The following is a 15429-nucleotide window of genomic DNA, read 5'->3' as shown; positions in this document are numbered from 1 at the left end:
AAGACTAAAGAAGGAGCTGTGGATAGGAAGGGCAGCACCTGCAGCCCCAGTGACCTTCCCGAAGGGGTTTGCCCTCTAACACCTGATGGCGATTTCTTTTTTTAAAAAAATTTAACCTGGCTCCCCTCCAGAGATCTCCTGCCTGTCATTTTTTTTTCTCTTATAGGCATCGCTGGCAAGGCCAATATTTGTTTGCCATTGCTCTTGAATTGAGTGGCTTGCTAGGTCATTTCAGAGGGCAGTTAAGAGTTAACCACGTTGCTGTGGGTCTGGTCATGTAGTCCAGATTTCTTTTCCTAAAGGACATGAGTGAACCAGGTGGTTTTCACAACGGTGGATAGTGAAAGTGACGATGAAACTGAGATGAGCTTTCAATTCTAGATTTTTACTAAAATAAATTGAATTCCACCAGCAGCTATGTTGGGATTTGAACCAGTGTTCCCAGAACATTAGCCTGGGTCTCTGGATTGCTAGTCCAGTAATTACCCACTACACCACTGTCTCCTGCCTGCCTCAGCAGCAACCATCTCTCCTGGTGGTGCTGCTGAAATTTCGGAGGTGCCGGCCCTGTGATTGGGTCGACAGCATCGTGGACCCGTCCAGCCATCCAATCACCCGCAGGTGGCCAATTTGGAGGGTGCCTGTGTTAAAATTGCTGAATTCCACTGCCGGCAAGTGCGGGCTCAGTACCCGCCTTTAACCCCCAAGTTGGGGTCCAGTGTTCCTTGTAAAATTCAGCTCAATGTCATAGGGAGCTTCAGCCAGATACAGAGCATTCTTGATGCCTACACTAGCCATCAAAAATTGCACAAGTGTTGTGAGACCAAGTTCAGATGTTCCTCACCATCTGCGCACACCAAATTAATTTTTTAAAAAAAAATTATTTTTGTATAAATGGCGAGTGTTCGGTATCTGTGCAACTGTAACCTGGTGCAGATGTTGGACTTGCAACTTGTCCATTGTTACAAAGTACAAATGTTTCATCTTGAAACCTTGCTGTTTTGTTTCCAAAATAAATTACACTTTTTAGGTATGAAGTGAATTTTCAGAATGGAATTGAATGTGGCGGGGCATATATTAAGCTACTTTCGAAAAGCAAAGACTTAATTCTGGTGAGTAGGGTTTTGTTTCACTGCATGTCTGCTGGGAATAGTTCAGTACTCCTCTTTGAACTCGTCTAAGGATTGCTTGCTTGCTTGCTGGTGGAATCCCTCTGTAGCTAAGTATTATCTTCATGTCATCATTTAAAATGTGCGTGTCAGATTTTGAGTCTCGTGTCCTGAACCAAATGAAAGGTACTGTCTGGTGCAGTACTGAGGGAGTGCTGCGCAGTCGGAGGCGGCATCTTTCAGATGCGATGTTAAACCGAGGCCCCATCACCCCCTCGGGAGGATATTTAAATGATCTCACAGCCAATGTTGTTTTAAACAAAAAAGAGCGAGGCCGTTCTCCCCAGTGGCCTGAAACCTCCCAACTAGGTTATCTGGTAACTATCATGATGCTGTTTGTGGGACCTTGCAATGCTCAAACTGGTCATCGTATCTCCTACATTAAGAAAGTGGCAGCAGTAAGATGTCCTGTTTTTTTTTGGGAATAGAAATAGATGAAGAAATATTGGAGGTGCATTAGTTTTTTAATAAAACCGTATTATCGGAAGTAGTTCAGAATTAGTGTGTCTCAATGTTTAAGCAAATTTTTTGTGAATGTATTTGAAATTTTGCCTAACTGGGTTTTACTTGTCACCAAACCCAATGGCCACCTTGGTGTGTGCATCTTAGTACCGTGCCATATAGTGTGTTTACCTGCTGCTGGGGCATATGTAACTCAATGGGTTAGCTGCATCTTGATAATTCTAGCTCAGTAAGTAGTTGGATAAGTTTTGTGATATTAAGTGGTCCAACAGGCACCAAAGATACTGGCCAGTACCATGTAATACATGGTGAAATATTTAACAGCAGCAGCTAATCACTGTCTCTCCAGTGCTTTGGCTGTTCTGTTGGTGCTTGTGATCTGAGTGTGTTTTGTACTGGATGAGTGCGTACTTGCTTGATATCACCATGTGTGGATTTATGTTTTCTCTGTTTATTTTGTCAAGTTTTCAGGAGCAACCAACTTCTTCCCACTTCCTCCTCCTACCTCTGGTTTTGAGGGCGATGAATCCATCATTCTTCAATCTCTTCATTTGATCGTCACATTCAAAGGGCACTGAGCAAGATTTGGATCTATTAACAAATTCTAATCTGGTTCCTTGTTCTTACTTCATAGGAGAAATTTTATGACAAAACTCCGTACACGATCATGTTTGGCCCAGACAAGTGTGGTGAAGATTACAAACTCCACTTCATCTTCAGGCACAAGAACCCCAAAACCGGACAGTACGAGGAGAAACATGCAAAACGTTCAGACGTGGACCTCAAAAACTATTACACTGACAAGAAGACTCACCTCTACTCACTAGGTATTGCTCAGCCAAAGGCCCTGTTTATCAGCAGCTCCGTCCTTGCCACCTGAAACTTTTTATTTTAGCGTAGGAAATGAAAGCCAATTTGCACGCGGCACGCTCCAACAAAAAGAAAAACTATGTGATTCCCAAATAATTTGTAAATCTGCTGGATGAGTGATAAATGTTGGCCCCATACATAGGGATAACTCCTCTGTTTTCCTTTGGAAAAAGTGGATGTGGATCCATCTGAGCAAGTAAATGGCACCTTGAATTAAAGTTTAATCTGAAGTACACCACCTCCACTGCACTGAAGCGTTGGTCTAAATTTTTGTGCTCGCGTCTCTGGGGTGGGACTTGAAATCGCAACCTTTTGACTCGGGTGAAAATGCTACCCACTTGGGCCATGGCTGACACTCGGTGTTTTACCCTGTGCCTTGCTCAACAGGAGCTTGTCGTGAAGCAAGGAGACATTTGCCAGTGATCTGTAGCTGATAGAAGGTCTAATTTCCCACTCTGCTGAGTGATGAGGACGAGGATCTATCTGTAATAGCTTAGATAAGGCAAAGCACATGAGCACCAGGGGATGTCCTTGAACTGGAAGTTCATGCATTTATGGCCTGCCTGCCTGCCCATGTGAATGGTGGTGGACAATTGAACAACTCACTGGCAGAAGAGATGGCTCCAAAAATATCCCATTCCTTAATGATGGAGAAGCCCAGCATATCAGTGCAAAAGGTAAGGCTGAAGCATTTGCAACAGTCTTCAGCCAGAAATGCCGAGTGGCTGATCCATCTTGGCCTCTTGAGGTCCCAAGCATCATATGCCAGTTTTCAGCCAATTCAATTCGCTCCACATGATTTCGAGAAATGGCTGAAGGCACTGGATACTGTAAAGGCTATGGGCCCTGAAAATATTCCGGCAATAGTACTGAAGACTTGTGTTCCAGAACTTGCCACGCCCCTAGCCAAGCTGTCTCAGTACAGCTACAACAATGGCATTTACCTGGCAATGTGGAAAATTGCCCAGGTATGTCCTGTGCACAAAAAGCAGGTCAATTGCCACCCCATCAGTAAGGTGATGGAAGGGGTTGTCAACAGTGCTATCAAGCCGCACTTGCTTAGTAATAACCTGCTCACTGATGCTCAGTTTGGGTTCTGCCAGGGTCACCTCAGCTTCTGACCTCATTACAACCTTGGCTCGAATGTGGACAAAAGAGCTGAACTCCAGAAGTGAGTTGAGAACGACTGCTGTTGACATCAAGGCAGCATTTGACCGAGTGTGGCATCAAGGAGCTGTAGCAAAACTGGAGTCAATGGGAGTCGGAAAACTCTCCGCTGATTGGGGAAATACCTAGCACAAAGGTAGATGGTTGTGGTTGTTGGTGGTCAATTATCTCAGTTCCAGGACATCATTACAGAAATTCTTCAGGACAGTGTCCTAGGCCCAACCATCTTCAGCTGCTTCATCAATGACCTTCCTTCCAACATCAGATCAGAAGTGGGGATGTTTGCTGCAATGTTCAGCACCATTCACGACTCCTCAGATACTGAAGCAATCCATGTCCAAATGCAGCATAACCTGGTCAATATCCAGGTTTGGGCTGACAAGTGGCAAGCAACATTCATGCCACACAAGTGCCAGGCACTGACCATCTCCAGCAAGAAAGAATCTAATCATCACCCCTTGACATTCAAGGGCATTACCATTGCTGAATCCCCCACTATCAACATTCTGGGAGTCACCATTGACCAGAAACTGAACTGGACTAGCCACATAAACACTGGTTGTAAGAGCTAGGAATCCTGCAGTGAGTAACTCACCACCTGCCTCCCAAACCCGTCCATCATCTACAAGGTACAAATCAGGAGTGTGATGTAATACACTCCATTTGCTTGGATGAGTGCAGCTCCCACAATGCCCAAGAAGCTTGACACCATCCAGGACAAAGCCTGCTTGATTGGCACCCCTTCCACAAACATTCACTCCCTCCACCACTGATGAACAGTGGCAGCTGTGTCTACCATCTACAAGATGCACTGCAGCAACTCACTAAGGCTCCTTCGATAGCACCTTCAAAACCCATGACTGCTCCCATCTAGAAGGACAAGGGCAGCACATACATGGGTACACCACCACCTGGATGTTCCCCTCCAAGCCACTCACCATCCTGACTTGTAAATAACTGTTCCTTCACTGTCGCTGGGTCAAATTCCTGGAACTCCCTCCCTAAACCATCGCTGGGTCAAGATCCATTAATGGTAGCGATAATGAAGATCAGAATTGTACTCTTCTTTCCTATGAACTTATAAGTTCTTGACCCAAAATGATTAGTCAATTAAAAGGCCTGTTACTAATTTGCATTGTACTTAACTTGAGTTTTAGGCCATATTTCTGTTTTTTGGGGTGAATTGCAGTGATGGGGGGAACTTCAGTTATTTGAATGACCTGGAGAAGCTGGGGTTGATCTCCCTAGAGCATAGGAGATTTTATAGATGCTTGAAATCATGAAGGTTTGAATTGAGTAAATAGTGAAACTATTCAATGGCTGCGAGTTTGATTAATTAGAGCACAGATATAAGGCGATTGGCAAAAAAACCAGAGGCAGCATAAGAAAAATCTTATTACACAACGAATGGTTAGGATTTGGAATGCACTGCCTGATAGGGTGATGGATATGGATCTAATAGCCTTCAAAAGGGAATTGGATAAATACTTGAGAAAAAATTGAAGGGATATGGGGAAAGAGCAAGGGAATGGAACTCACTGAATTGCTCTTGGATAGAGTCAGCAGAGATTTGATGGGCTGAATAACCACCTGTATTATTGAGTTTCAGACTAAATTTTGCACCTAGAGTTAGTCCAATTAAAACTCTAAAAGAAAGCTGGGCCAGAGTTGACAGGTATGCAATGTGTTTTTGGCATTTTGCTGCTGAGAGTTCACTACCATGTGAGTGGATAAAGATTGATTTGAATGGAGAGGGTCTTTCAACAGCCTGCTGATTTCTTGACCTTTTCAGAATGGTAATTGAATTGTAATGGGGGGAGGGGTGAACATGTTAATACAGTAATAACTTGCAGTTATAAAGCATGCTTATCCCAGTAAAAGTGCTTCGTATGAACATTATCGGAAAACTTAGCATTAAGCCACACGGACACAAGCTTTTGATTACCTGTTCCAATGAAGAAGATTTTAAGGAGTGCGGAGTCCTCCAGGAGGGGGAGGTGAAGAGCTTGCAGCCCGGGCAGTGGAAGGGACGGAAGCCAGTAGTGGAGCAATTAAATGCTGATGTGCAAGAGGCCAAAGCTAGAAGAGTATAGAGATCTCACCAGGTTTTAGAGCTGGAGTAGGTTACAGAAATGGGTGGGGTGGTGGGGGGCAGCAGTGGTGTTCCAGGCCATGGAGGGATTTGAAAACACCGATGACAACATTTCAATTTTAAAATGTGACAGGCATATAGTGACTCAGCAATATATAACTGAAACTGTTGGAATGATCTCAATGTCCTTTTAGCTGGGTCCAGCTTTCTCTTTCTCTGGTATGAGTTTTATTTGGCAATGATTGATGGCAATGCTATCTCTGAGTGGATTTTTAGGATTTACGGAAAAGGTGTAAGGAAACAAACTGAAGTTTCTGTTATTGGTTGCATTGATCCCTTACAAAGACTCACAATCAAGTGATGGATGATCTGGACTGTACGGACTGTTGCTTTGCTGGCGGTGCATAGTTGTAAATAAGAAAACCAAATAAATTTAGCATGTATTAAATTAACTTTTTTTTTTGCTTTTTCCCATGTTAGTGCTCAATCCTGACAACTCATTCCAAGTCCTGATTGACCAAACTGTTGTCAATAGTGGCAACCTTCTGGAAGATATGACTCCTCCTATTAATCCACCGAAAGAGATTGAAGATCCAGATGATCAGAAACCAGAAGACTGGGATGAGAGACCAAAGATTGCTGACCCTGATGCAGTCAAACCAGATGACTGGTGAGTAACTCACTCAACTGAGAGCTTCAAATTGGGAAGACCAAAGACATTTGTTTTTGGTCTACCCCACAAGTTCCAAACCATACAGTTCACAACCTTGGTGCCTAGAGGTGAGCTTCCAACCACTCATCCACTGTCTCACCAAGAGCGCTTATTTCTGTCTCCGTAACATCACATTTCTCTGCCACATCTCGGCTCCTCTGCTGCTGAAATTCTCGTCCATGCCTTTGTAATCTCTAGACTGCCTTCCGATGTTCTGCGCCTGGCCTCCCATTTTCCGTCCTATGTTATAAACATGTGCTTACCCAAAAGTCTTGCTGACTATATCACAGCTGATACCAAGTCCTGTTCACCTATCATCAATCCTGTGCTTTCTGACCTACATTGTCTCCAGGTCCGGCAATGTTTCTAATTTAAAAGTTCCCATCCTTGATTTCAAATCTCCTTGCCCCGTGCCCCCTCAACCTATTGCCTCACTTTCTCCCTATCGCTCTAACCCACTCCAGCCCTACAATTCTCTGAGATCTTTGTACTCAGCCAATTCTGGCACCTCTATTTTAATCATGTCACTTTTTGATGGCTGTGCCTTCAGATGTCTATTCCTAAGCTCTGGAATTCCCTCCCTAAACCTCTCCTCCATTCCTCCTCTAAGATGCTCCTTAATGCTTTGGCCAAGCTTTTGGTCACCTGTCCTAATATTTCCTTATGTGGCTTGGTGTTGAATTTTGAATGATTAATGTTCCAGTGAATACCTTGGGACATTTTAATGTATTAAAGGTGCTATATAAATGATTGTTCTTGTATTTATACTGAGGAAAGGAAAAAAAAGGAAGACTTGGATTTAGATAGTACTTTTCATGACCTTGGGGCTATTATCATATTGCTGTTTGTACGACCTTGATGTGTGCAAATTGGCTACTTTACAACAGTGACTACACTTCAAAAAGTAATTCATTGGCTGCAAAGCACTTCAGGATGTTCTGAGGTGGTGTAAAAACACTAGTCTTTTTACTTCTTATATCTGGTTTAATCTAGTTTATATCTATAACCATGATCGTTCTATCCTGCCTTATTTTATGTTAATATTTCATCTAATATCTGAATCTTTTTTTAATTTCTATCCTTCAGTGAAGTTCCTTTGAGCATCTTTGCTCCCAGCTGCATAGACTGATAACAAACTTTTCGTGTGATTCATTGTATGCTATGTTTGGAATTATTCTTGTTCCCTTCTGTGTCCTTTCAACCTCCTTGTAGATGGTGCACATTGTGCTTTATGAAGTGGAAAAGCAATCAATTGTAGCTGATTCTTAATTTCACATAATTGGCCTGTGGGCCAACGGATGCACAGATTTTTTTCAATTCAATTTTAACTTAAAAGGTGTATTATAATCCTATGGCCTTGGATAATATTTATAAATGAGCTGAACTGATGGCTGTGGAGTGTTTTTATCACTTCTGCTAAGCCCTAGCATTGAGTTTCCCTTCGAGTTGCTGGGCTGGTATGTTTCCCAATAAATTCTGATGACAGCAAAAGCAGAAGTAGTTTATGAAGTCGTCAAAACTCTGGTATTATCTTGTGTTGTAGAATATGCGCAGCTTTTTTGAATTGGCTGTGGTCTGTCGAGGCTTTTTATGTGCCCTGTGCTTTTCAAAAAGTCAATCATATTAGATCCACACTTTTTTTTCCCCATAGACCTGCAATTTCAAAGATTTCTCCAATTCCCCTTTTGGGAAGTTACTGTTGAATCTGCTTCCACTGCTCTTTCAGGCAGCATTTTCCAGTACTCCCTGCATGGTTGTCTCTTTTAAAAAAAAAAAATCCTTATTTTGCCCCAGTTATTGTCGTAAAGTTTGGATGTTTTTTGTATCTTGCTGTTGTATTTATGAACACAATAGTTCAGGTGACTGATGGGTGGTTCAGTAGAAGCTAGTTATTAATGTTATTTGATTTAATGTGTTCAGTATGTCTGGGTGGAAGTGAAGTGTATGTGTGTGGTACATATGGAAAAGATAATCTGAAATGTGGTAGAATAAAGTTTGTAATGATTACTGTCCTCACTGAAATTGAGACGATTGTGCAATTCATTCCCTGGACCTCTAGGTTGTGGAAATGACCCCACTTTCAAAATACACAAATTGATCAGTACGTGTTCACTTGTAAAAACATGCCTATACGAATAATTGCCTTGTTGAAATCCAAGCTTACCTTTTGCCTGAATGATGGTAATTAATTTGTAGGATGCCAGCTTTGGCTCAGTGGATAGCATCCTTGCCTCAGTGCCAGAGGGTTGTATTCCAAGCCCCGCTCCAGAGACTTGAGCAAATAATCCCAGCCTGACATTTCAGAACAGAACTGGGGAGTGCTATACTGTCAATGGTACCATCTTTTGGATGAAGGGTTAAACCAAGGCCTTTCCCTGTCTAGTGACCATGTCTAGGCAGTAACACATTGCTGTTTGCATAGCCTTGAAGTGCACAAATTGACTGCTGCACATCCTGCATTACAACAGTGACTACACTTTTTAAAAGCACTTAATTAGCTGTGGAGTGCTTTGGGACATCCTGAGGCTGTTGAAGATGAGCCTGTCTGTCTTGGAACCAGCCATACAAAGTTGCAACATGGGAAAGTATTTTATCAACAGTATACCATTGTTCATGCTATTAATGGAGAAACACTTGCATGGCACATTCCCTCGGCTGGCTACGTCTTCACTGAAATTGAGACGATTGCGCAATTCATTCCCTGGGCCTCTAGACTGTGGAAATGATCCCCCTCTCTCAAATTGATCAGTACGTGTTCACTTGTAAAAACATGCCTATACGAATAATTGCCTTGTTGAAATCCAAGCTTACCTTTTGCCTGAATGATGGTAATGACGATGCGACGTGAGGCAAGCAAATGTGGAACTTGCTTTTGAGAAAAGCCAAAAACCAAGGATAGATTATACATAGAGTATCTGCAGGTAGGAGGGGAAAGCTGACTAGATGCCCACGATATGTCAGTCTGCTGGTATAACTTTGTTCAGAGGCAGCAGACTGGAGCCCTGCTCCGGTGCCAACAGTTTGCTGAGGCAAAACAGCACTGACAATGCATCTGTTACCTAGGAAACTCAAGAAACGCTGCACTTTGCTGAGATCTCATCATTCACTGGAAAATCTCGTGTTGCTCAGTGGAAGAGCATGAGCTGCTGTTGTGCCAGCCCACATCACAGTCATTTAAATTAAAATCAAAACTCTGCTCGACATCAATGTTTCGACTTCTGACCAAACTGGCTGAGGTTTTACTGAAACTCCTCTCCCCATCAAAGCTTGCTGATTGGTAAGAGAGAATGGGAATGTGCAGAGCGAGACTCTGGGACTGCTCAGCATCTTCCCTCCAACATCCAACCACGGCCCGTTTTCCAATCCAGTTTCTGGTGTCTCTGCACTGGACACGATGTCTGGAGTGAGAGCCAAGGAATGATTCTGAAGATATGACAATGAAACCAGCTGATAGTGTAGTAGCCCAGAGCAGTGCCAGGCAAATTTGTCTCCGTTTATTTCATGTCGTTTGAGTCTAACTTGGCATTATTGAGGTAAGAAGCTAGCTGTAAGCATATGTGGGGACTACAATTCCTCCTGTCCCAGCATGGTGGGCTGGTACTTTTAAAACCGCCTCATAGCCATACCAAAATTTAAAGACTTGCAATTATATAGCGTCTTTCATGGCCACCGGAAGTCCCTAAGCTGTACAGCCAATGAGTACTCTTGAAGTGGGAATGTGGGAAACGTCACAGCCAATTTGCACCTAGTAAGCTCCCCCAGAATCTGCTTTTGTGTGATATTGATTGAGGGATAAACATTGGCCAGGACACCAAGGGTAACTCACCTGCTCTTCTTCAAAATAGCCTGATGGGATCTTTTACATACAAAAATGTGGCATTTCTGACACAGTAGCACTTTCCTGGAGTGTCTGTCTGCTCGAGAGTGGGACTTGAACCCACAACTGTCTGACCCAGAGGCCAGTCTGCTAGCACTGGAGTCACTGTTGACACCTTTAACCTGTGGCCCTGGTGATTCATTCAAACAACCAGTGAGTGAGCTCCCAAATTGCATTGGCGATCATGGGCTGAGGGGAGTGGATGGACTTGACTATTGTTGGGTAAAGCGAGTGGCTCACTGTGCCCCCCTCCAGCGGGCTGCTCAAGGTTTATTAGCATGTGGCATGCCTTGTATCAGAGAGAGCATGTATGTGGGAGACGAGGGATTTATCAACCTGGTTGGAAAAGGAGTAATTCCTAGCTATCTGTTAATATCATTTCTGAACATTTCGATCTCCTTTTCAAGCTTACTTTTCTCAGCATTGCTTTCCTGGTGGAATAGCGGAGTCTTACTAATTTAAGGTTTGACAGGACAGAGACAGGCCTGCTTTACGAAATAATAATTTGTCAGTAAAGCGAGCGCATCTGAAAGGTGTTTTCTTCAGGTGTGTTCTTGTGGCTGATCGGAGGCAGAGATGTTGCCGAGACCACTCCGGGTGTCTGTCATCCCTGTCTCACAAGGGATTCAGTCCCAAAAATAACTCATTTACTCAGTGCTTCCTTTTTTAACTTTGCAAACGCAGCGTCAGTTCATGCACCCGGATTGAATATTTTGAAACTCATTCATTTTTGGGGGCCCCCATTACAAGGCACGGGGTGTTTCATTGTACATCCGCTCCTGTCCTCACCTCCCTTACAAGCTGGTGGAACTCTTTACACACCTGTCAGTCTCCCCTCCAAACCTCTGGGATTCCTGCCCTGCTCTCTACATTTCACAGGCTTTTAAAACCCATGCCTGGAATTGTGAAATAAAACACCTGATTCACCTTCCTCTTGTAGATCATCATCTCAATGGCTCTAGAACTTGATGGTATTTGGGCATCGACCCATCACCAGGGTTTCTCATAAACACGAGGGGTGAGACACCATTCATGCTATTGAGACTTTATTGGAGAGATTTTGTCAACAGCGTGCCCTTTCTGAAGACATAACCGGAAGTGTACGCCATTTCTGCTCTTTTTCCCATTTCCCACGTGACTACAATTAAAATTTAAAGTTCTGGCGGCATGTACTGGAGACTCGTGTGAACATGCAGTGTGGGATGCTTTTCAGCGGTAAAACCTGCTGGCAGCTGACAATGCTGCAGGGTCCAGGGGGGGCTATAAAAGAGCCTCCTGGACAAACATGGAGGTTCAGCATCATGGCCAAAGCTTTCCTGCCCAACTCCATTGCCATTAACATAAGAATTAAGAGCACAAAGATAGCAGGAGTATTTTTTTTCAAAATTAAATTTCACTTGTAAATATTTCACATTGCATTGGTTTCACTTTATTCATATGTGCATCATGGTTATTTGTTGAGACCAGCTTAGTCAGAGAGCTAAATGTACTGTCACCCTCAAAGTTGGCATGCATTGATGGTTACAGGGGAGTTAGGGACATCTCCTTTTATTGTGGAAGAAACGATGTGTGTTTTTTGTTCACTCTTTATTGAATGTTCAGGTTTGTGGCCAGTGTTGTACTTGCCACTCTGGGACATGGCTGTACTTGCAGGCTCAGCTGACCCTCCCTCCTGTTGTAAAGGACATTATCTGAGATCACTCTCAGCAGGGATAACTGAAATGTTGTAGGTGAACTCAAAGCCCTGAAAGGGCACTGCCAGCTAACAACATTTGAATGGAAACACATTTGGACTGTAATGACATTGCCCTTCATTTTCTTGAGTATATATTCTTACCTTGATTGACTGTTCCCACCACCCCTTCCCACTTCACTCCTCCATGCCCCAGCCCCACCCTCTGTCCTCCCATGGAATCTTCTTTCACTCCTCCATGCCCCTGGTGGTAGAGCTAAATGAGGAAAACCACTGACCTTGCACACAACTGCACAAAACCGACTGGTGCACCAGGTGCAATGAGATTCTTGTGCACTGCTGATTTTATCTTGAAGGTAGGACATAATATAAGTTTTATGCTAATGAGTCTTCATGGCATGCAAATGTATTTCAAATATGGACCCACCACAGGCTGACATAAGGCTTGATGCACCACTGACTTTACCTCTGCATTTTAACCCGCTGTTGGTAAATCGAGATTACACATCCCGCCTAGTTAAGTCACGCTGCGCAGCACATTTCTCGCTCCTGTGGGCTCCATAAAATCCTCCCTGTGTCTGTTAACAGTTTCTAATGTTCTCCCGTTTGCAGGGATGAAGATGCTCCTGCTAAGATTCTTGATGAAAATGCGGTCAAGCCTGAAGGCTGGCTTGATGATGAGCCCGAATATATTTCTGACCCTGATGCAGAAAAACCAGAGGACTGGTAGGTTTAATTTCTTAATCCAGCTCTCTTCAAAAACATATGCAGTGTATCCAGCAAAAATAAAGAATCATTGCTGGTTTGTTTTCCTCTTGGGGATGAGGGATGGGATTTCTGGTGGGGGAGTGTGGGGCTTGAGAGATATGTTATGTGGGACAGTATGTTAGTTTTGGGACGTTGTGTGTTTATGCAGGCAGGAGTATGGAGGAGTGTGTGTGATTGTCCATCATGGGGAAGTAATTTCAGCTGCAATAATATTGAAGAAGCTACTACCCTAATAAAATGGCCGATCATAATGAGTTGGTTGTGAATACCAGTGAAGCCTTTGCTGATAATGACACTTTTCTCATTGTGTGTGTGTCTCTGTCTCTGTAGGGATGAGGAAATGGACGGTGAATGGGAGGCTCCTCAAGTAGCGAATCCTAAGTGTGAAAGTGCTCCTGGATGTGGGCCTTGGAAAGTGCCGATGATTGATAACCCAGATCACAAGGGAAAATGGAAGGCTCCAATGATTGACAACCCCAACTACCAGGTAATGTTAACAAAGTGGGCAAAGTTCCTTTGTTTTTTTTTTTAAAAAAAGTTCTGTTTTGGTCCCCTCACTCAAGGGAGAATATACTTGCCGTAGAGGGAGTGCAGGCTCACCAGACTGTTGACTGCACCTGGCAACCATTTCTCCCTGTCTACTATTATCAAAACCCTTCATGATTGTGAATGCTTCTATTAAATCTCTCCTTAACCTTCTCTGCTCTAAAGAGAACAACCCCAGCTTCTCCAATCTCTCCACATCATAGGAAGGTGGAGCAGGCCATTCTGCCCCTTGAGCCTGCTCTGCCATTCAGCAAGATAATGACTGATCTTTGACCTCTATGCCATTTTCCTGCACTATTCCCAAATCTTTTGATATCTTTTAATATCTAGAAATCTACAATCTTTGTCTTAAATATACTCAATGACTAAACTTCCATAGCCCTCTGGGGTAGAGAATTCCAAAGTGAAGAAATTCCTCCTCATCTTAGTCCTGGATGACCTACCCCTTATTCTGAGACTAAATTCCTTGCTCTAGCCAGAGGAAATATCCATCCTACATCTACCCTGTTGAGCCATGTAAGAATTTTGTATACTTCAATGTGATCACTTCTTATTCTTCTTAATGCTAGAAAATTTAGGCCCAGTCTCCTCAATCTCTCTTTGCAAGGATCAGTCTGGTGAGCCTGCACTCCCTCTACGGGAGTATATTCTCCCTTGGGTGAGGGGACCAAAACTGTACACAATACTCCCAGGTGCAGTCTCACCAAGGCTCTATATAATTGCAGCAAGACTTCTTTACTCCAGGACTCAAATCCAATTGCAATAAAGGCCAACATACCATTTGCCTTCCCAATTGCTTGCTGCACCTGCATGTTAACTTTCAGTGACTTTTGAACAAAGACACGCTGATCCCTTTGGCCACCAACACTTCCCAATGTCTCACCATTTAAGAAATACACTGTGTTCGTTTTTCCTTCCAAAACTAATAACTTCACATTTATACTCCATCTCCCATGTTCTTGCCCACTCACAGTCTGTATAAATCTCCTTGAAGCCTCTCTGCATCCTCCTCACAACTCGCATTCCCACCTAGTTTTGTGTCATCAGCAAACTTGTCAATATTACATTTGGTCCTCGCATCCAAATCATTGATATAGATTGTGAATAGCTGGGGCCCAAGCACTAATCCTTGCAGTAACTAATCAGTCACAGCCTGCCAACCTGAGAATGACCCGTTTATTCCTACTTTTTTCTGTCTGTTAACCAATTCTCAATCCATGTCAATCTATTATCCTCCCATTTGTATTTCTGCTTACTAACCTCCTATGTGGGACCTTTTATCGCTGGAGTCCCTCATCTATGGAACCAGCCGATGCAAAATCAATGGGGAACAAACGAAGGGAGTGGGACTAATTGGATAGATCTGTCAACGAGTCAGTACAGGTACAACGGGTTGAATGGCCTTCTGTTCTGCAGAATGATATGAATTGTAATTTGTTTGCATTTGGCTAGTAGTAAGAAAAAGGTGAGCTACACAAGTTATAGATTTGCAAACAGTTTTAAATTGTAAATGCAATATTTTGCAAGCTCATTTTATGATAGGATCTCGTCACATGGTAATTTTGTGAAGATTTTAACTCCATTAACTTTCTGATTTAGGGAGTCTGGAAACCACGGAAGATTTCCAACCCGGACTACTTTGAGGATCTGCATCCATTCAAGATGACTCCTATCAATGCTATTGGTTTGGAGCTGTGGTCAATGACATCTGATATCTTCTTTGACAACTTCATTGTTTGCTCTGACAAGGTGGTGGTTGACCAGTGGGCAAACGATGGCTGGGGTCTCAAGAGAACAGCTGAGGGGACTGCTGAGGTAAGGGCAAAATCTAGGATGGTTTTATTATCCCATTGAAATCTTAGGCTTAGGAACATGGGAACGGATGGGAGGCTATTCAGACACTTTAAACTGTTCCGCCGTTCAATGAGAGAATGGCCAATCTGTGACCTTTCTCCATATCCCTCCCTTTGTCCGCTATACCTGTCTTTGCCTAATGTACCTTAATACTCTTTTGATTTATAGCTATCTATCAATGTAAGATTTAAAATTAACAATTGACCTAGCATCAACTGC

General features: G+C 43.2%; 1 protein-coding gene across 1 annotated transcript in view; it reads left to right on the top strand.

Annotated features, from left to right (window-relative positions):
- Positions 1–15429, top strand: part of canx (calnexin) — a 56087-nt gene that overhangs the window by 26366 nt on the left and 14292 nt on the right. The window contains exons 6-11 of the mRNA XM_041193251.1: positions 1031–1112; positions 2266–2458; positions 6241–6430; positions 12655–12768; positions 13141–13297; positions 14956–15171. Coding sequence (XP_041049185.1) covers positions 1031–1112; positions 2266–2458; positions 6241–6430; positions 12655–12768; positions 13141–13297; positions 14956–15171 — 952 coding nt within the window. The remainder of the gene's footprint in view (positions 1–1030; positions 1113–2265; positions 2459–6240; positions 6431–12654; positions 12769–13140; positions 13298–14955; positions 15172–15429) is intronic.

Source organism: Carcharodon carcharias, chromosome 8, assembly GCF_017639515.1.
Source record: "Carcharodon carcharias isolate sCarCar2 chromosome 8, sCarCar2.pri, whole genome shotgun sequence".
In the NCBI taxonomy this organism is placed as follows: Eukaryota; Metazoa; Chordata; class Chondrichthyes; order Lamniformes; family Lamnidae; genus Carcharodon; species Carcharodon carcharias.
The sequence above is the reverse complement of the archived record's forward strand: the minus strand, read 5'-3'. Positions and strand labels throughout refer to the sequence as shown.